Source organism: Salmo salar, chromosome ssa20, assembly GCF_905237065.1.
Source record: "Salmo salar chromosome ssa20, Ssal_v3.1, whole genome shotgun sequence".
Taxonomy (NCBI): domain Eukaryota; kingdom Metazoa; phylum Chordata; class Actinopteri; order Salmoniformes; family Salmonidae; genus Salmo; species Salmo salar.
In genome coordinates, this window is record NC_059461.1 from 70969651 (window position 1) to 70990733 (window position 21083).

The 21083-nt window shown below is 44.5% G+C and overlaps 1 protein-coding gene across 13 annotated transcripts in view; it reads right to left on the reverse strand.

Moving 5' to 3' along the window:
- Positions 1-345: 345 nt before the first annotated feature.
- The window catches only part of LOC106581247 (unconventional myosin-XVIIIa), a 182775-nt gene continuing 162037 nt past the window's right edge, over positions 346-21083 (reverse strand). For 9 of the 13 annotated variants that reach the window (XM_014163170.2, XM_014163169.2, XM_014163172.2 and 6 more), the window contains 7 exons: positions 15117-15254; positions 14050-14235; positions 13677-13816; positions 12719-12763; positions 6919-7038; positions 4211-5770; positions 346-2916 (listed from right to left, as the gene is read on the reverse strand). In XM_014163170.2, the coding sequence (XP_014018645.2) occupies positions 4219-5770; positions 6919-7038; positions 12719-12763; positions 13677-13816; positions 14050-14235; positions 15117-15254 (2181 nt within the window). In that variant the 3' untranslated portion in view covers positions 346-2916; positions 4211-4218. The remainder of the gene's footprint in view (positions 2917-4210; positions 5771-6918; positions 7039-12718; positions 12764-13676; positions 13817-14049; positions 14236-15116; positions 15255-21083) is intronic. The other 4 variants (XM_014163171.2, XM_045703874.1, XM_045703880.1 and 1 more) reach the window with 3 other exon arrangements.

A 21083-nucleotide genomic window follows, 5' to 3' on the forward strand; every position in this document is an offset into this window, starting at 1 on the left:
CATTTCTCTTCGCTCTGAAAATCATTTGCCATCAAAACATACACAAGAGAGGGAAAAGATTTATTTGGAAACAAGATAAAGGCCAAAGTCAATTGAACTTGTGTTCCTGATTTGAAAGGCCTCAGAGTCAGGGTTTTATTGGACCTTTATTTAACTAGGCAAGTCAGTTAAGAACAAATTCTTATTTTCAATGACGGCCTAGGAACAGTTCAGGGGCAGAACGACAGATTTGTACCTTGTCAGCTCGGGGATTTGAACTTGCAACCTTTCGGTTACTAGCCCTAGGGTCAGTGATACTGTTGACATTTCTCAAATCTGTAGAAAAAAAACTGTGGATGCATCAGAGAACAGAATTAATTTTTATTTGCCTTTCATTAAAAAAAATACCCCAGTATGCCCTCCAGAAATGTTAAGTGGGAGACTATTTCCTAATGTGCATATTTAAGTCTGAAAAGACAGATAGGAGCTTGGAGGCTGAAACACCAATGCAGAAAATGTCAAACAAAAACCCACAGAGAAAATAAAATTACAGTCTGAGTCATTTATTTACAATATATTAAACTGTAATGCAAAATTACTCATAATAAGTGGTCATTTTGTTCAATAACGAAAATAAAAATATAATATTTTGAAAGCTAGCATGAATCAGTACAGATATTTATATAAATATTAATGTGTACAGTCAGCAATGTTATGTTGGCTCATTTCTTTATTTTGCCTGGTGTTTTTATGATGACTCAGGTTTAAGAGTATCATAAAACGAGATCATAAAACAGTTTACAATTCCTTTTAAAACTCATGTTGACTGCATAGAGCCGGGTTTCCCAAACTTGGTCCTGGTGCCCCCCCAGGTGCACGTTTTGGTTTTTGTCCTAGCACTACACAGCTGATTCAAATAAGCAACTCATCATCAAGCTTTGATTGTTTGAATCAGCTGTGTAGTGCTAGGACAAAAACCAAAACGTGCACCCTAGCAGGCCCCAAGACCGAGTTTGGGAAAACCTGGCATAGAGGAAAAAGGTGATAGGTGTGTCTTTAAAAAGCATGTATAATACAAACGTACCAAACTTCTCCCTTCACGCAAAATATCATCAAAATCCTTTCAGCCCCACTTGCCATGTACAGGTGGATAATACACATTTTGGCAGGCCTGCTTAATTCATTAACGCTAATTCATAAATACTAAAGAGACAGCCGAAGGGTTCAATGTAACACCAAGCAACCGTAAAAGCATGGGTCTTTAATATCTTCCTGCTTAAACTGCTGCTCTGTTATGAACAGTAGCATTGGTTCAGGACAGAATACTGATGAATCCTACATGACAAATAGGCTTCAAAGACACTGAAAAGGATTTGAATGCATTATATCCAGTTTACAGAGTGGTGATGCAAGACAGGAGGATTTAACATGCGGGTTGAATGTGTAATCCATGTGTAATCCAGTATGGTTTATCAGAAAAAGAAAACATATGGGTGTTGAAGGAGATATAAACTAAAGGCAAACCACCATAAAGCATGGTGTTCAATATCTTCCCTTTGAAAAGCAAACATCAAATGGAGAGAAAAAACAAGTGAAAAGCATGAGAACAACAACAACCACAATGACAAGAAGAAAAAACAGCTGAGCCAAAGACTCTCACCCCAAAAGCATTTCTGCAAAGTACTTAGTTCAATTCAAGTTGAAATAAAAGGCAAGGCATTTCATAGGGTATGCTACGCTCCAACCTCCTGGAAATTCATTTTCTTGATGGCAGGACTCTCGAAAACAAATTATCTTCTTTCAAACATCAAAACAAAAAGATGGAAAAAAAGAAGAGAAGGGTTAAACTTTCATCACAAAGCAGTTTGGTGCTGCAACTCTCTTCTGTTGTCTTCCTGTTAGGAAACATTATTCTCCTGCTAAAACAAGCAATTTAAAACAAGCAGATGAGCCGATGAAAGCATCTTCTTTCAGGGGGGTGGCGCGGCGCGGCGCTGCAGCCAGAATCTAAGCACAGCTGTAGAGGACCCTATGTTCTGTATATCAACGGCACTTCTCCCAAAAATAAACTCTGGTCTTTTTACCAGGACTCAGATAAGCAATAACACAGTGTACACATATACTTGATAAGCAATAACACAGTGTACACATCTACTTGATAAGCAATAACACAGTGTACACATCTACTTGATAAGCAATAACACAGTGTACACATCTACTTGCAACAAAGGCTTTTTTGGTACTTATTTGCTCCGTCTTTTTTTGTTAGATTTTTTTTCTTTCTGGTCCCCGATGCAGTGATAAAACACAAGGGAACAGAGCTAGTTCTTTGGCTCAGTTACAACCATGATGACGATGACAGAGTCTAGGAAGTAGGAGACGATGGCGCCAGCCAAGCAGCAGCTGTCCTCATGCAGCCAGCAGAGACAGGAGAGACAAGCCATTATTAATGGAGATGCTGTTCAACTGGAGGGGCCAAGATCCAAGATGGAGACATTGTCACATGTGACTGGTGAAATACACTAAGAGATGGTTGGCCCAGTGGAGTGGAGAGTGAGAGAAACCATTAGTGTTGTGTACTGTACACTGATGTACTATGGCACCTTCTCTAGACCTTAGCAATGCAAGCTGCTTTGTAACAGTAGAATAATAATGATAGTAATAGTATCATTGCCATGTTGCAGGGTTAGAAGAACAGTAGAGTGGTTGTGTGTGATAACAGCACCACTGGGGCCCTCTCAACATGCAGGGTGTGTTGGCTGGTGTGTGTGTGTGAACTATGTTGTCTCAGAGGGCTTGTCTTCACTGTCATTGTTGTTCAGGTAGCTGCCCCGTGTGTTTCTGGAGCGGTAGGACCCTCGGGATGCACCCCCTTCTTTCTTTTCTTCCTCTTCTTCATCAGATTTGTCAAAGCAGAACCGTCTTCGGCTAGGAGGACTAGAGGGAGAGAAAGAATCAAAGACAGGTCCAGAAGATAGTTACACAGTGGGGCATGATCATTACCAAGCATTGATCAAATGTTCTGACATTTTATGTAATGTTAGACATATTGTGCTTCAACCAACTAAATGTGCACAAACACATGGATGGATGCATACTACCGTAGCTCTAGTTCTAAAACTACAGTTTTAGACACCATAAAAGTATACTTTTTCCACAGAGAGCATGTGATGGAGTATGGTTCTGGTTTGTGGTTGAATGAATCTGCTATGCTCTGTGGCTTCCTCTCCAAAAACAGAACAATGGCACACCTACAGTGTAGGCACACCCACTGCCTGGGCTCATAAGTGTAGGACAATCAAATACCATTCAGTTTAAACAAAACACCAGTGAACCTTTTTTTCACTCTAATGGCTTCTAAACAATAGATCAAATCTTCCGTCAGTAGAGCAACTCTGAAGTACCCTCTCTCTGTCTTTAGATATTCTACCTGCTTACTGCGTGTTTCAACCTGATTTAACATTCAAGACCATGTAAATTATGCAAACCTAGGGTTAATTACTGTCAATCGTGCATCTTAAATGTACTGGCTGCTTGTGTAAATCGATGCAGTGGGTCTAATTACACCCAGAGTTAAGGGGATTGGAGGGGGAAATCTATGGCGGCCATCGTAATTGACGACACCTGGTATTTTCTTATTTCCGGCGCCATAAATCAGGCTGATGTTTGGGTGGAGAATTAGTGAGCAGCACTATGGTTACATCCACGTGAGCTTAGCCTTTTCCTCAGCTCTAACATCCCTGCTGCTAGGCTAATCGACATTGTTAATGCATCCACAACACGCTTATACCCTTCTCTCTCTTTCCCCCAAAAATACCATAACGGAATTACAGCAGTGCAAAGCAATGTCACAACTGCCATTGAAGAGATGTAAATTGGAATTGCTTCAGATGAGCTTCTGTGAATTAAGGACCTCAATTACTTCAATTAGTATTTAGGGATGGAGTGTAATTAAAAAACAAAAATGTCTTGAGATGAACCAAGTGAAATTCTAAATTTCTACAGAAATGTTGAAACCCTAACAGGAATAAGTCAATTAAGTCAAAGTGATGTATCATTCATAACACAACTGATGTTTTCAAAAGGTGACTGGATATTTGGGTTAGATTATAAAAGGGGGGTCCGCTGAATGTGAGACTCAGCAGAAGAGGATTGACTGAGAAACCTCTCTCTCTGTGGTTAGCATCATCACACCATGCAGTAGACACAGTCCACACCAGGCAACACCTACTGCCAGCCTCAGTCACTGTCTGGTCTGTACAGATATTTCATCATCAGGTTGTCCACTTTCTTCTTCCTATTCTTCTCCTCCTTCTTGTTCGGAAGGGGCTGCCCCTCAGCAGGCGTCCCCGTCTCCCTCTCCCCCTCTGGGCTAGAGGCCTGGCGGCCAGGGGCTCTCTTCACGCTGTTGGTGCTTTTGTAGGAGACGGTGGAGGCACCTGAACTGGAGCCAGACTCTGAATCCGAGGATGAGGAAGAAGACTCCTTTTTGGACTTCTTGCCCTTCCTCTTGGAGCTGCCCTTCTTGCTGCGGCGGTCATTATTGGAGCTGTCTGACTCGGAGCGGTGGCTCCTCCTCTTCTTCTTACCTTGGCTCTTCTTGCCGCTGTGGCTGCGGCTGTGGCTGCGGCTGTGGCTGCGGCTGCGACTGTGGCTGCGACTGTGGCTGCGACTGTGGCTGCGACTGTTGCTCGAGGACCTCCTACAGTCCACAGCCGACGCGGACCGTCTCAGACTGCTGGTGCTGCTCCCGCTGTCCACCTCCCGGTCGCCTCTCCCCCTGACACTAAGCACACCCTTCCCGTCATCCTCTGTATCACCCTCTTTCCTCCCTGCCTCGGCCTCTGAGTCTTCCAGGCTGGTGCGTTTGAACTTGATGGGTTTGAAGTTGAGCACCTCGTTGATGGCCTTCTCCAGGTCGGGGTCCAGGTAGTTGCGGTGGCCGACGGTGGCCGGCTTGACGTCCGAGGTGTCAGGGAGCTCGTCATCATCTCTGTAGGAGGAGCGGGCGCGTGGTGGGGGCATGGACAGGCTGCGTCCCGTGGAAGAGTGGGGGCTGTAGGCCGAGGTGCGCTCGGTGAAGACCACGCTGTGCCCGTCCTCCATGTCATCAAACTCGCTGAGGCGGCAGCTGCGGAAGTCAGATATGCGTGAGTCAGCACGGCTCACACTGCCAGGGCTCCTGCCCCCAGAACGGCGACTGAGAGAGGGGCTGCTGGGGCTGATACCACTTCTTCCATATGACTCGTCCATACGGTATGCGGAGGTGCTGCTGCGGCGGCTCAGGGGACTGGGCATGGTGTCGTCTGGGCTCAGGCCACGGCGCGTGGTGGCGACGGAGGCCCGGCTGGGGGCCATGGAGGACACGGTGGACTCTTTGTCGAAGTCTCCCCAGCGGCTGTCCATGCCCTTCCTAGCCCTGCTGGTGGCTTCAGTGTAGGCCTGGGAGATAACCGAGCCACGGTCATCATCGTTCCCAGTCTGGGACTTCCTCCAGGAGCTGGAGCTGACTGAGTAGGAGTCATCCTGGGGTAAGGAGCCTTTGGGCTTGGCTTTACGGAAGGAGGAGATAGACTCCTGGGACTCCTGGTCCTTCTTGAGGGAACTGAAGAGGGAGCTGTCGTCCCCTTTACCTCCGATGGAGTCATTGATGTTGGAGCGCTTCCTGTAGCTCAGGGAACTCATCACAGACACCGGCCTGCTCTGATCTACCTCTTTCTCTTTGCCCTCTTTCCATTCCTTACCCTCTTTCCACTCTTTCCCTTCCTCTGCATCTACGTTTACGGCAAATCTAGACAGAGGATGGAGGCAGGAAGGGGGAGAGAGAGAGAGAGGGAGGAGTGGTAGGACAGAGAAATGTTGATGTATATGGAGGAAGTGGAAGAGGAGTAAGAGAAAGAGAAAGAATGATAGATGGAATTACAAACTTAAAGGAGAGAGATGAATGATACTTAAAACAGGAATTGGATGAGCAACAGATTGAATTCAGCAGGAAGAAAGTAAAGACAAGTAGATAGAACAATGATTCAAATGACTGTAGGGTAGAGAATGCCTATTTGGATTCACAACGCAAGATGGACACAACAAAAACAAGACATCAAACAACATGTGCTGTCTTGTCCTAATCAATTCCTTTATACAAAATCAAAGTCATGGTATTTAAATAGTTTAGTATGGGGTATGCATTTTAATTTGTTGTATGTAAATGTTACACAGAATTCTAGTCAAGCAGCTCATTGTGGTGAAATATGTTGAGTGATTCAGCAAGAGTGCTGGACACACACTTCCCAATTGTGTGTGTGTGTGTGTGTGTGTGTGTGTGTGTGTGTGTGCACGTCTTAACCAACACACAGAGTTGGGATCAAGGAACTGAGCTCTTCTGAAGAAAGGGAGGGTGTCTGTGGAGACACAGTTAAGAGAGATTTAAAAACTCTTAAAAGTTGTTCAAAGTTGTGAGCGGCTGAAGGGGGGTGGGGGTTGGGACAGTTAAATATTCTGGTAAGGAGACAAATCTAGGGCAACCGAAGCTATCAGCTGGCAGATACATCCATTAATCTCAGGGAGAGGGGAGAACGGGAGAGAGGAAGTGAGGGGGAGAGGAGGGTGTAGGTATGCATGCCAGCTGGCATCCGGGCATGTCGATACATCTGCCAGGGAGGCGGCTGTCATCAAGGCAGTGACAATAAAAGACAAAGAGGATGAAGGAAACACCAGTAATAATAATAATAACACCCCCCCTATGTCTAGCCAAGTGTTTCCTTCCAATCGTTTTATCTGCATTGGAGGCTAAGTGCTAGGCTGGACCACGTAAAATCCTGATAGGGGGTGACTGGATACTAAAATCTATTTAGTCTGCTTTGTAAGCAGGGGGAATGTGTGCGTGTGGGTGTTTGGTAGTGGTGAAGATAGGACCCAGGGGGATGGAGGTGCCATACTGACCTGGCGCTCTTGAGGCTGCCGTCATCTGAGAGGTTCTTGGTCGAGCCTTTGTTTTTGGACAGCCAGGACTTGACACCGTCCACACGGTCTTCCACCTCCGAGTCAGATGAGTCTCCCTCACTGTGTGGAGGGGAGGGACAAAACACACCGTCAGTGGGAGAAGAGAGGAAAAGAGAGGTGGGGAAGAGCTGAAAGAGAGTGATAGAAGAGAGTGATAGAAAAAAGGTATAAAGAGGAAGAGAGAGAGGAGAAGGAGGGAGGGGTGAGAGAGATGGAGTGAAGTTGAGGAGAGAATGATGGAGGGAAGAGAGAAAAAGACGGAGAGAAAGATTCTGTATTGGAAGTGTTAGTGAGGCACCCGAGGAGGACCACATCTATTACTTTGGAAGAGAAGACCGCAGAAAACCACATGCACTAGATCCTAGAAGACATAGGAAACACCCCCCCCACACTTGTTGTCACTGTTAGGAGTGTTATCACTGTGGCCCTGTGGTTAGCTGGAAATGGGGCACTGTGTGTTGCCCAAAGAGGGCTAAATTCCATTCCCTCTCATCCAAAGCCACTCGAGTTAAGACAGAGCACAAGGAGAGAGACCAGGAATGGGATGAAGTGGAAACTGAAGAGAGTGGGCACAAAATGGAGAGATTTTCACTTTCATCTCTCTCACTTATCTATTCCATCCACAGTCTCCCAAAATTGCAGTTGAGCTCTTGATAAAATGATTTGGTGCACAGTTCGGTTGTTGAGCTGTTTTCTCTCTAAATTATCATTACAGCGTCGACAGCCTACTGCGAAGCGTGAGGAGAAATGGAGGGTTGTTAGAAATTTGCCACAGTTGAAAAGAGCATGACACTCATTAAGTGCTGTCAGAGCCCAACACTCATGTGGTGCTGCGAAATTAAGGTGTTACAGCTTAATAATAAAACTGAGACATGGCTTGGGGGTGGGGGGGGGGGGTCAAAATACCCACATCTGCTTTTAAAAACCTATTGTCTTGCTGTGGAGTAGAGAAAGAAAATAGGTTATTCAACACTTTTTATTTTAACTTTATTTAACTAGGCAAATCAGTTTTTCAGCACTTAATCTGGCCCACAAGCACATACAGTAGATACAATTAAAATCATTAAGAGGCAGAGATACAAGAGCCTCCCCTGATCGCTGAAGAAACTATTTAATTATGGGTTTGGTCATAACTAGCCCACTCTGTTTTAAACTGTACAATAACTTCAAATGCTAGGCACTAAGATGGCAGTGTTAAGAAGGGAAGGGTTGGGAGTCGAGATAAAAGCATTTCTCTAGGAGGGAGGCTGTAATAAACTTTGTCTAATAGGCCAGGCATGGCCTGCAATGTGGGGAACGTCAGTGAGAATTGTTATTGTGAGTGAGCGGCTGGCTGTCTATGGCACAGAGGCCTTGTCAATAAGGGGAGTAAACAAAGAGTGAAGGAGCCCTGGGAAAAAGGAGCTAATGTTAGCTAACCGGAGCAGACAATTCCACAGCTGTTTACTCTGATCGTCTCCTCAGAGAAAAAAACCAAACACTTGGATTTGTGTGTTTGTTGGGCTTTGCGAGTCAACACCTCCCCAGCCTCTTAAGATTTGTCTTTTATCCGTTCACTTATCTGGCAACATACTGCTTTAAAGAACTATAGCCGCTCCAGGAATACTAAGAGCACTGATGTTGCTTTGAAGAAATAAAAAAAGGCTGGTATTTTTTTCTCTTGACCTTGATGACATCGCTTGCGTTCCCCAGGGCAAAATTACATTAGCTATCATTATGCAAAATCAATGTCGAAACCCTCTCTACAAAATAGTCATAATTCCATTACTTCATGGAGAGAATTTCCTTGAGCACTCATTTTTTTATTCATTTATACAGGTACAATCCTGTTGAGATTCAAATGTTTTTTTTTGATGACTTGAAGGATGTGCATCTCTTTCCCCTTGTGCATTTTGTCCGAGGAGGAGCCAGTGGGTAAATGGAGGAGATGTATTCAGACCAGAGGCCTTCCCACCCCATGCCAGGGCCAAAACAAAACCGACGGGACGACGGGCCCTTTTTAATCGAGCGCTTCACACATGGTGTCACACACAATTTATATCCTTGACCGCCATACCATTAGTTAAGCCATGCCGAGGGCCCAGGGGAGGCAAACAAACACAGCGTGTGGAGGGAGACATTAATTGTCTGTGACAATCTGCCTCCAGTGGTTGTACATCTCTGTTACACACTATTACATTCATCATTAGCTCCTATGGACCCTCTTCTGCTCCCTCTGCCCTGCTCCTCCTTGGTGTCCCTGGGTGTTGATTCCCAGAATATTGGGGCTTTTATTAGGCAGCTCAGCCTAGACAGCAGCTCCCTATGGGGGTTCAACCCAGCCAGCCGGGCATACGCATCAGTTCAAAACCTATTAAGACACATACGCTGGGAGAATTGCTGTGATCTCCAATACCAGATTAAAAAGGGGAGATTGTGACGCAGGTTTGTTTTGTTAAAGCGACTTGGAAATGATTTCATCCTGATGTTGTTCATTTAGTCTAAAATGACTTGCCGCCTGTTTCGTGATCAAACAACGACAGACATGGATTACATTTCCAATCTATTTGAAAACCGAAATTAAAGCATAGCGCATTGAAATAACGCAATTCTGTGTCAATCAATAGTCTCCCATTACTCCTATGTATTATGTACGTGCCCATCCAACAAAACGTTCATCAAATCAGTAGCTATTAATGCCATATTACTATTACTGCCTAGTGCTAAAAAACAAAGTACATGGTTATTATGATTCAATAACAAAAACCCTGGAAAGAACAGCTGGGGTCTCCCATCCAATTAATACCTAAGTTACATGAACTTCCCAACACTGTATTCTCCACTGCAGTGGTTCCTAAACTTTTTATAGACCCGTACCCCTTCAAACATTCAACAACTAAGCTGCGTACCCCCTCTAGCACCAGGGTCAGCACACTCTAAAATGTTGTTATTTGCCATCATTGTAAGCCTGCCACACGCACACTATACGATACATTTATTAAACATAAGAATGAGTGTGAGTTTTTGTCACAACCCGGCTCGTGGGAAGTGATAAAGAGCTCTTATAGGACCAGGGCACAAATAATAATATAATAACAATAATTTTGCCCTTTATTTAACCATCTTACATATAAAACCTTTTGAAAATTCATAATTGTGAATATTTCACCACAGGTTAATGAGAAGGGTGTGCTTGAAAGGATGCACATAACTCTGCAATGTTGGGTTGTATTGAAGAGAGTCTCAGTCTTGAATCATTTTCCACATACAGTCTGTGCCTGTATTTAGTTTTCATACTAGTGTGGGCCGAGAATCCACTCTCACATAGGTACGTGGCTGCAAAGGGCATCAGTGTCTTAACAGCACGATTTGCCAAGGCAGGATACCCTGAGTGCAGCCCAATCCAGAAATCTGGCAGTGGCTTCTGATTCAACTCAATTTTCACAGAACCGCTTCTTGCAATTTTGATGAGGCTCTCTTGTTCAGATATCGGTAAGTGGACTGGAGGCAGGGCATGAAAGGATGAATCCAGTTTGCGTCATCACTCAGGTGCTTCGCTATATCACATTTGACATTGTCCGTAAGCTTGAGTTCATTTGCACACACAAAATCATACAATGATGGAAAGACCTGTGTGTTGTCCTTGTTAATGCAGACAGAGAAGAGCTCCAACTTCTTAATCATAGCTTCACTTTTGTCCCACACATTGAATATAGTTGCGAAAAGTTCCGGTAATGCTCGATTCAAATCATTCAGGCAAGAAATAACATCACCCAGATAGGCCAGTCGTGTGAGAAACTCGTCATCATGCAAGCGGTCAGACAAGTAAAAATGGTCAGTAATGAAAACTTTAAGCTTGTCTCTCAATAAAAAATAAAAAAAAGTGTCAATACTTTGCTCCTTGATAACCAGCGCACTTCTGTATGTTGTAAAAGCGTTACATGGTCGCTGCTCATATCATTGCATAGTGCAGAAAATACACGAGTTCAGGGGCCATGCTTTAACAAAGTTAATCATTTTCACTGTAGAGTCCAAAACGTCTTTCAAGCTGTCAGGCATTCACTTGGCAGCAAGAGCCTCTCGGTGGATGCTGCAGTGTACCAGGAGCAACTGTGGCGTCAGGAGCAACTGCTTGAACGTGCGTTACCACTCCACTATGTCTCCCTGTCATGGCTTTTGCGCCATCAGTACAGATACCAACATGAGCAGCAGCTACGTTTGGCTACATACGGACCGTTAGTGGAATTCCCACGAGACAGTAACGGTTAATGTGATTGGATGTTAATTATTTGACTAGGCTACCTGTATTTGACATTGTGTTGTTATTTCGCTGAACACTAGATGGTTTAATGTTATTTTTGGCAGTGAAACGATGCTACTCAGGTGAGAAAAAAACTCCTCCAAATGTATAGCCCCGTTGGAAAATATATATAGACTGTTTGAAAATGTGAAGAAGAAAAAAACGTTAAAAAAAAAAGAAAGAAAAAAATTCACATTTTTATTTTACGGACCCCCGACGGCATTGCGCGTACCCCTGGGGGTTTGGGAATACCTGCTCTACTGTAATGTACAAGTCCAGCATTAAAGGTAGCGAAATGACGTTACCACGAGCAGCACCACAGATAATGAGATGAGTGAGATGCAAGACTTCGCTCTCAGACAGTCACATACAGTGTCTGTGCATGTGCAAGGGTTTACTACATGCTGTTCACAGTGTGGCATCCACAGGACCAAAACAGAGGACAAGTTTAACCTCACGCTTCAACGCTCTTAGTTGTTGCGGAAAATGACCCACTATGCTGTTTACTTTCTCCATCTACGTCATCTCGCTGAGTCTACCTTTAACATTCAGAACCCTTTCTGCTTTAACAAAAAGCAGCACTTTACACAATTCTGCTTAACAAGGGTTTAACAGCAGAAACGTCAGTGACTACTGTAAGGGAACATTGACATGGGACTGAAATGGCCCAGAGCCAGAGGTTAACACTACGTGTGAGCCACTTCCCAGACTAGCAAAGAGCTTTTTGTAAGACATTTGAGGGTCCTGCATTATATAGTGAGTGTGAAAGATTGATTAAGAACACACCCTCCGTCTTTCCGTCGTCAGAGGCAGACAGTCACGTCTCACATCCACCCCAGAGCAAGGCTCTGAAATATTCAGTAGGCCCTGAGAGCAGGGGGTGGCCGCTGGGCACATAACGCTGTTCAAACAAGGCACAGTGGCACAGTGGTGTGCGACAGAACCCCAGAGGTCCAAGAACTGAGCCCTGGGGGACACCACAAGGACTGACCAGAGGGGCAACACACTTACCCAGCAATGGATGCTTACTACACCTGTTAGGTATTATGTGTTACCCTCAGTTGAAGGGGTTACTGGATGAATAACCACACAGACACTCTGGGGAAGGGATGTTTCATGCTTGGTTTACAAAAGCATGTTGTCAATGGCATTCATGCAGTTCAGCATGTGGCGTCATGCAGTGAAGAGCGGAGCAAATTAGCTTATGGGGGAATAGCTGAGCCCTGGAATAACGATGCAGTATCACTGAGCTTGTTTGTTGAATGGTATCCCATAGTTCAGTCCTTATTCAGTGACATATGAACTACATCATAAGTCCTAAACTTGAATTTATATGAGATGGCTTGAACATTGACAATAGATTTGCTGCTTGATATTGCATCTTTTCCAGTGAAGGGCAACAGACTATTCCAAAACAGCGGTTAAAACAAACAATGTCAAACATGAGCTCAAGTTCCTCACGTTTTGTTCCTTCTTTTCTGATACTTTGTCACCATGTCTTGTAAACTGGTCATGGTGAAGGATGACAGACAGAGACACAAAGAAACAAAGAATACAAACACAAAACAAACAAAAGAAAAGAGAGACAGGAAGTTGGTAGGTACAGTCCAAGTAAACCAAAAGAACGTGATGAATAGGCTAATGCTTGAAGGATCTACATCCTAAATCATTGTGGATATCATGGCTGATGATGATGACCATAGAGATCCTATGAAGTATTTTAATCCCTAATTCTACGGTGATGACCCTGTGGTTCTATTAAAGATATTTCCTCCCAGTGAGAGTGATTCAACCGCTGCCTATTGCACCCCACATCATCCTGATCCACATCCTGTTACCGCGTGGAGAAGAGTACACAGTATACTCAAACCTGACCCACAGAGCTATTTACTGCTGGGAGGAAGAGAGGGAAGAAAGGCCTTCTCCCCGGGACTGCACTCATAAACAAACAAATAAACAAACAAACAAACGAGGCTTGGAGGGAGCACAGAGCGAGTAAATAAATAAGGAACGTGAGGGGACAGAACTCGATTTCACTAACGTAGCTTTAGCTAGCCGCCTATCTCATCAAATACAGGAGTAATATTTCAATAAAAAAAATGCCAGAAAATTAAGCCCAGCAGTTTTCAGGGCATAAATCTTTCAGAGTGTGTGAATAAGAAATGACAGAGTCTGGGGAGAGTTCTCTGATCGCTTTATCCAAAGCCTCTTTCAATGGAACATCCATCCTGACTGGGTCATTCTCTCTCAATCTCCCTCTGCTGCAGAGTTTATCTACAGTTTAACTGTGTAACAGTAGCTACTCTCTATGCTGAGTGCGTGCTCACTAGCTGACACTTGCTGTCATGAGAGGACATGAGGTAAATTCAGCAATTCTATTAAGTGAATATATGTTCGGGCACTAAATAGACAGCTATACCTGTTGATGAGGTCCTCGTTGTCGTCACTCTCCATCTCATCTTCGATGGCAGCCTGGAGGTCACCAATCCTCTTGAAGGCTAGTTTAAGGTCCGCTTGCAGGCTCTGATTGGCTGCCTCCAAGCTTTCAATATCCATTTCCTGTTGGAAGAGAGTGAGAAAATCTAAGCTAAGGTCCCAGCATTACATCTACATCTGACCAGTTCTGAAGTCTCTTTGTCGGTCTCATTTCCCTGAATGTCTAATACTCCAGAACAATGCAAGGTTGATGGGAATTGCAGCCGTTATTTAATATCTTCAAAGTGCCCCACTGTAAAAAGGCAGTCTGTACAGTGTCCCAGTCCCCTCGGCCCATTTGTGACTTTGGGTCTTACCAGCTCATGTTTCTTGCGGCTGGCCTCTCCCTCCTTCTTGGCCAGCTCTCCCATCTCCTCCTTGATATCTCTGATCTGTCTCTGGAGCCGCTTGTTCTGCTCCTTCTCCCGGGTCTCGCTGGTGCTGCGGTGATCCCGCTCCTCTGTTAGCTTCTCAAGGTTTTCCTTCAGACGGGCCACCAGGCTCTGAATGACCAACAGCAGACAGGGACCATGTTAGAAGAACCACTGCACTGACAGCCTATACAGTATCTGGCACAGGTCAGAGACCTTATCATGCATGCAGCTATGAGAGATACTCCATATCTAAAAGGGGATTCAGGTGAGGAAAAACCTACACTTCCTTGCCTTGAGATATTTCTCCAAATAAGGGCAAGAAACTTGGCCTACTCATTAAATAGTGGTTTCAAATGCCATGGGTAGCAAAAAGACATGGGTAAATATGACCTTAAAACCCCTTATAACTCTGGATGCATCTTTCCCAAAGCTGAACAATGCTTAGCCAGTCTTTCTATTATTCCAGCCAGTGCAGAACATTGAAAGATAGGAATTATCTGAGAGAGTTAAAGCAGTGTGTCTGGCTGTCTGCACATTGCTGGTAATTACAAGTCTAAAAGTTGCCAAAATGAGCAAAGATGCATTTGTCAGAGGGGCAGAAAATTGATTAAAAATGTTCCCTGACTGTGTGCGAACAGTAACCTTTATCCTTCACGTAAACGTTTGTCGCAGAATGTAATTTGAAACTGACAGAATAACAAATTATATTGTGGGGTGAATAGAATATGAGCTAGTCCGATGACGAACAGAGCAGATGTTCTAACTAACTCTGATATGCTAACAGTCCGAGCTAGAAGAAGGTTATGTGAGGCTGAACCCAGCACTGAGGGGGAAAAGCTTGCATGGTATAACAGAGGTGGGTGGAGGTAGTGGGAGTCAATCATCTTGAGGAAATGGTTTTCATTTGCTCCCCAAAAAGTTGCCCCCCCCCACACACACTGGGTAGGCCGCCAGGCAAAAACCAACACTCCTCCTCCAGAATGCCCCTCAGCCCCCCTGACTGCTCTCACCTCCAAGCGTTTGACCTGCGTCTTCTCAAACTCCATCTTGGTCTCCATCTCTCGGATCTTGGCCTCCTGCCTGCTGACCAGAGACTTCTCCACCATAGACGTCTCCTGGAACTCCAGCTGGCTCTGCAGTGCCGAGAGCTAAGAGTGAAACACACGATTAGGAACATACACACAAGGCAGCGTTTTAGAATGAACAACATACTGTAGCAGCAACAAACTGATATCATACAGTATATTAGGTATATACAGTATTTACAGTGCATTCGGAAGTATTCAGACCCCTTGACTTTTTCCACATTTTGTTACGTTACAGCCTTATTCTAAAATTGATTGAATTGGTCTTTTTTTCTCATCACTCTACACACAACACCCCATAATGACAAAGCAAAAATAGGTTTAGATTGTTTTGCAAAAACAATCTAATGAAGTATCATATTTCAGAAGTATTCAGACCCTTTACTCAGTACTTAGCTGAAGCACCTTTGGCAGCGATTACAGCCTTGAGGCTTCTTGGGTATGACGCTACAAACTTGGCACACCTGTATTTGGGGAGTTTCTCCCATGCTTCTCTGCAGATCCTCTCAAGCGCTGTCAGGTTGGATGGGAGCGTTGCTGCACTGCTATTTTCAGGTCTCTCCAGAGAAGTTTGATCGGGTTCAAGTCTGGGCTACTCAAAGACATTCAGAGACTTGTCCCGAAGCCATTCCTGCATTGTCTTGGTTGTGTGCTTAGGGTCGTTGTCCTGTTGGAAGGTGAACCTTCTACCGAGTCGGAGGTCCTGAGCGCTCTGGAGCAGGTTTTCATCAAGGATCTCTTTGTACTTTGCTCTGTTCATATTTCCCTCGATCCTGACTAGTCTCCCAGTTCCTGCCACTGAAAAACATCCCCACAACGTGATGCTTCCACCACCATGCTTCACCATAGGGATGGTGCCAGGCCGGACGCTTGGCATTCAGGCCAAAGAGTTCAAACTTGGTTTCATCCGACCAGAGAATCTTGTTTCCCATGGTCTGAGAGTCCTTCCAGTGCCTTTTGGCAAACTCCAAGCGAGATGTCATGTGCCTTTTACTGAGGATTGGCTTCCGTCTGGCCACTCTACCATAATTTTTATTTTTTATTTAACCTTTATTTAACTAGGCAAGTCAGTTAAGAACAAATTCTTATTTACAATGACGACCTACCCCGGCCAAACCTGGACTGCACTACTCGGAAGCCATAAAGGCCTGATTGGTGGAGTGCTGCAGAGTTGGTTGTCCTTCTCGAAGGTTCTCCCATCTCCAAAGAGGAACTCTGGAGCTCTGTCAGAGTGACCATCGGGTTCTTGACCACCTCCCTGACCAAGGGGCCCTTCTCCCCCGATTTCGCAGTTTGGCCGGGCGGCCAGCTCTAGGAAGAGTCTTGGTGGTTCCAAACTTCTTCCATTTAAGAATGATGGAGGAGGCCACTGTGTTCTTGGGGACCTACAATGCTGCAGACATTGGTTGGTACCCTTCCCCAGATCAGTGCCTCGACACAATCCTGTCTCGGAGCTCTACGGACAATTCCTTCGACCTCATGGCTTGATTTTTGCTTTGACATGCACTGCCAACTGTGTGACCTTATATAGATAGGTGTGTGCCTTTCCAAAGCATGCCCAATCAATTTAATTTACCTCAGGTGGACGCCAATGAAGTTGTAGAAACATCTCAAGGATGATCAATTGAAACAGGGTGCACCTGAGCTCAATTTTGAGTCTCATAGCAAAGGGTCTGAATACTTATGTAAATACATTTTTTTATTTGTAATACATTTGCAAAAATTTTCTAAAACCTTCATTATGGGGTATTGTGTGTAGATTGATGAATAAAAAAATTATTTAATACATTTTTGAATAAGGCTGTAACGTAACAAAATGTGGAAAAAGTAATGGGTTCTGAATACTATTCGAAGTGCACTGTATATATAAAATAAAAATGCAACATGTAATAATTTTTAATATTTTACTGAGGAACAATTCATATGAGGAAATCCGTCAATTGAAATACAGTTGCAGTCAGAAGTTTACATACACTGAGTTTAAATGTATTTGGCTTAGGTGTTTCACAATTACTGACATTTAATCCTAGTAAAAATTTCCTGTTTTAGGTCAGTTAGGATCACCACTTCATTTTAAGAAATGTGAAATGTCAGAATAATAGTAGAGAGAATTATTTATTTCAGCTTTTATTTCTTTCATCACATTCCCAGTAGGTCAGAAGTTTGCATACACTCAATTAGTATTTGGTAGCATTGCCTTTAAATTGATTAACTTGGGTCAAATGTTTTGGGGAGCCTTCCACAAGCTTCCCACAATAAGTTGGGTGAATTTTGGCCCATTCCTCCTGACAGAGCTGGTGTAACTGAGTCGGGTTTGTAGTCCTCCTTGCTCGCACACACCTTTTCAGTTCTGCCCACACATTTTCTATAGGATTGAGGTCAGGGCTTTGTGATGGCCACTCCAATACCTTGACTTTGTTGTCCTTAAGCCAATTTGCCACAACTTTGGAAGTATGCTTGGGGTCATTGTCCATTTGGAAGACCCATTTCCAACAAAGCTTCAACTTGATGACTGATGTCTTGAGATGTTGCTTCAATATATCCACATCATTTTCCTCCTGATGATAACATCTATTTTGTGAAGTACACCAGTCCCTCCTGCAGCAAAGCACCCCCACAACATGATGCTGCCACCCCTGTGCTTCACGGTTGGGATGGTGTTCTTTGGCTTGCAAGCCTCCCCCCTTTTCCTCCAAACATAACAATGGTCATTATGGCCAAACAGTTCTATTTTTGTTTCATCTGACCAGAGGACATTTCTCCAAAAAGTACGATCTTTGTCCCCATGTGCAGTTGCAAACCATAGTCTGGCTTTTTTATGGCAGTTTTGGAGCAGTGGCTTCTTCCTTGCTGAGCGGCCTTTCAGGTAATGTCGATATAGGACTCGTTTTACTGTGGATAAAGATACTTTGTACCTGTTTCCTCCAGCATCTTCACAAGGTCCTTTGCTGTTGTTCTGGGATTGATTTGCACTTTTCGAACCAAAGTACGTTCATCTCTAGGAGACAGAACCTGTCTCCTTCCTGAGTGGTATGACAGCTGAGTGGTCCCATGGTGTTTATACTTGCATACTATTGTTTGTACAGATGAACGTGGTACCTTCAGGCGTTTGGAAATTGCTCCCAAGGATGAACCAGACTTGTGGAGGTCTACAATTGTTTTGTGAGGTCTTGGCTGATTTCTTTTGATTTTCCCATGATGTCAAGCAAAGAGGCACCGAGTTCGCAGGTAGGCCTTGAAATACATCCACAGGTACACCTCCAATTGACTCAAATCATGTCAATTAGACTAACAGAAGATTCTAAAACCATGACATCATTTTCTGGAATTTTCCAAGCTGTTTAAAGGCACAGTCAACTTAGTGTATGTAAACTTCTGATCCACTGGAATAGTGATGCAGTGAATTATAAGTGAAATAGTCTGTCTGTAAACAATTGTTGGAAAAATGTATTGTGTCATGCACAAAGTAGATGCCCTAACCGACTTGCCAAAACTATAGTTTGTTCACAAGAAATTTGTGGAGTGATTGAAAAACAAGTTTTAATGACTCCAACCTAAGTGTACGTAAACTTCCGACTTCAACTGTAAATTCATTAGGCTATAATCTATGGATTTCACAGGAATACAGGTACGCATCTGTTGGTCACAGATACCTTTATAAAAAAAAAATGGGCCTCAGGATCTCGTCACAGCCATTCTGTGCATTAAAATTGCCATTGATAAAATGCAATTGCGTTTGTTGCCCATACCATAACCCCACCGCCACCATGGGGCACTCTGTTCACAACCTTGACATCAGCAAACCGCTCGCCTACACGACGCTATACATGTGGTCTGCGTTTGTCAAATCAAATTTTATTGGTCACATATACATATTCAGCAGATGTTATTGCAGGTTTAGTGAAATGCTTGTGTTCCTAGCTCCAACAGAACAGTGCAGTAATATCTAACAATTCAAAACAATACACAAACCTAAAAGTAAAAGAATGGAATTAAGGAATATATAAATATTATGTCGGAGTGGCATTGACTAAATACAGTAGGAGAGAATAGAATACTGTATATAAATATGAGTAAAGTAGTACGTAAACATTATTAAAGTGACTAGTGTTCCATTATTAAAAAGTGGCCAGTGATTCCATGTCTATGTATATAGGGCAGCAGCCTTTAAGGTGCAGGGTTGAGTAGCTGAGTGGTAGCTGGCTAGTGATGGCTGTTTAACAGTCTGATAGCCTTGAGATAGAAGCTGTTTTTCAGTCTCTAGGTCCCAGCTTTGATGCACCTGTACTGATCTCGCCTTCTGGATGATAGCGGGGTGAACAGGCAGTGGCTCGGGTGGTTGATGCCCTTGATGATCTTTTTGGACTTCCTGTGACATCGGCTGCTGTAGGTGTCCTGGAGGGCAGGCAGTGTGCCCCTGGTTACCGTACCACCCTCTGGAGAGCCTTGCGGTTGAGGGTGTTGCAGTTGCCGTACCAGGCGGTGATACAGCCCGACAGGATGCTCTCAATTGTGCATCTGTAAAAGTTTGAGGGTCTTAGGGGCCAAGCCAAATTTCTTCAGCCTCCTGAGGTTGAAGAGGCACTATTGTGTCTTTTTCACCACACTGTCTGTGTGGGTGGACCATTTCAGATTGTCAGTGATGTGTACGCCGAGGAACTTAAAACTTTCCACCTTCTCCACTGCGGTCCTGTCAATGTGGATAGGGGCGTGCTCCCTCTGCTGTTTCCTGAAGTCCACGATCAGCTCTTTCGTTTGGTTGACGCTGAGGGAAGAGGTTATTTTCCTGGCACCACTCCGCCAGGGCGCTCACCTCCTCCCTGTAGGCTGTCTCATCACTGTTGGTAATCAGGCCTACTACTGTTGTGTCACCTGCAAACTTGATTGAGTTGGAGGCATGCATGGCCACGCAGTCATGGGTGAACAGGGAGTACAGGAGGGGGCTGATCATGCACCCTTGTGGGGCCCCTGTGTTGAGGATCAGCGAAGTGGAGGTGTTGTTTACTACCTTCACAACCTGGCGGATGGCCCGTCAGGAATTCCAGGACCCGCACAGGGCGGGATTCAGGCCCAGGGCCACAAGCTTAATGATGAGCTTGAAGGGTACTATGGTGTTGAAGGCTGAGCTATAGTCAATGAACAGCATTCTGACGTAGGTATTAATCTTGTCCAGATGGGAAAGGGTAAGGTAGAGGTGATAAGATCCTTAACTAGACTCTCAAAGCACTTCATGATGACAGACGTAAGTGCTACGGGGCAAAAGTCATTTAGTTCAATTACCTTTGCTTTCTTAGTTACAGGAACAATGGTGGACATCTTGAAGCAAGTGGGGACAGCAGACTGGGATAGTGAGAAATGTAATATGTCCGTAAACACACCAGCCAGCTGGTCTGTGTATGCTCTGAGGACGCGGCTAGGGTTGCCATCTGGGCAGGCAGCCTTGCGAGGGTTAACACGCTTAGATGTCTTACCCACGGAGAACGAGACCCCACAGTCCTTGGGAGCAGGCCGCTTCGGTGGCACTGTGTTATCTTCAAAGCGGGCGAAGATGTTTAGCTTGTCTGGAAGCAAGACGTCGGTGTCCGCGACGTGGCTGGTTTTCCCTTTGTAATCCATGATTGTCTGTAGACCCTGCCACATACGTCTTGTGTCTGAGCCGTTGAATTTCGACTCCACTTTGTCTCTATACTGACATTTTGCCTGTTTGATTGCCTTACGGAGGGAATAACTACACTGTTTGTATTCGACCATATTCCCAGTCACCTTGCCATGGTTAAATGCGGTGGTTTGCCCGAATGCTGCCATCTATCCACGGTTTCTAACAACATCCCCTATACACTTCCTGATGAACTCAGTCACCGTGTCCGCATAAGCGTCAAAGTAATTCTGAGG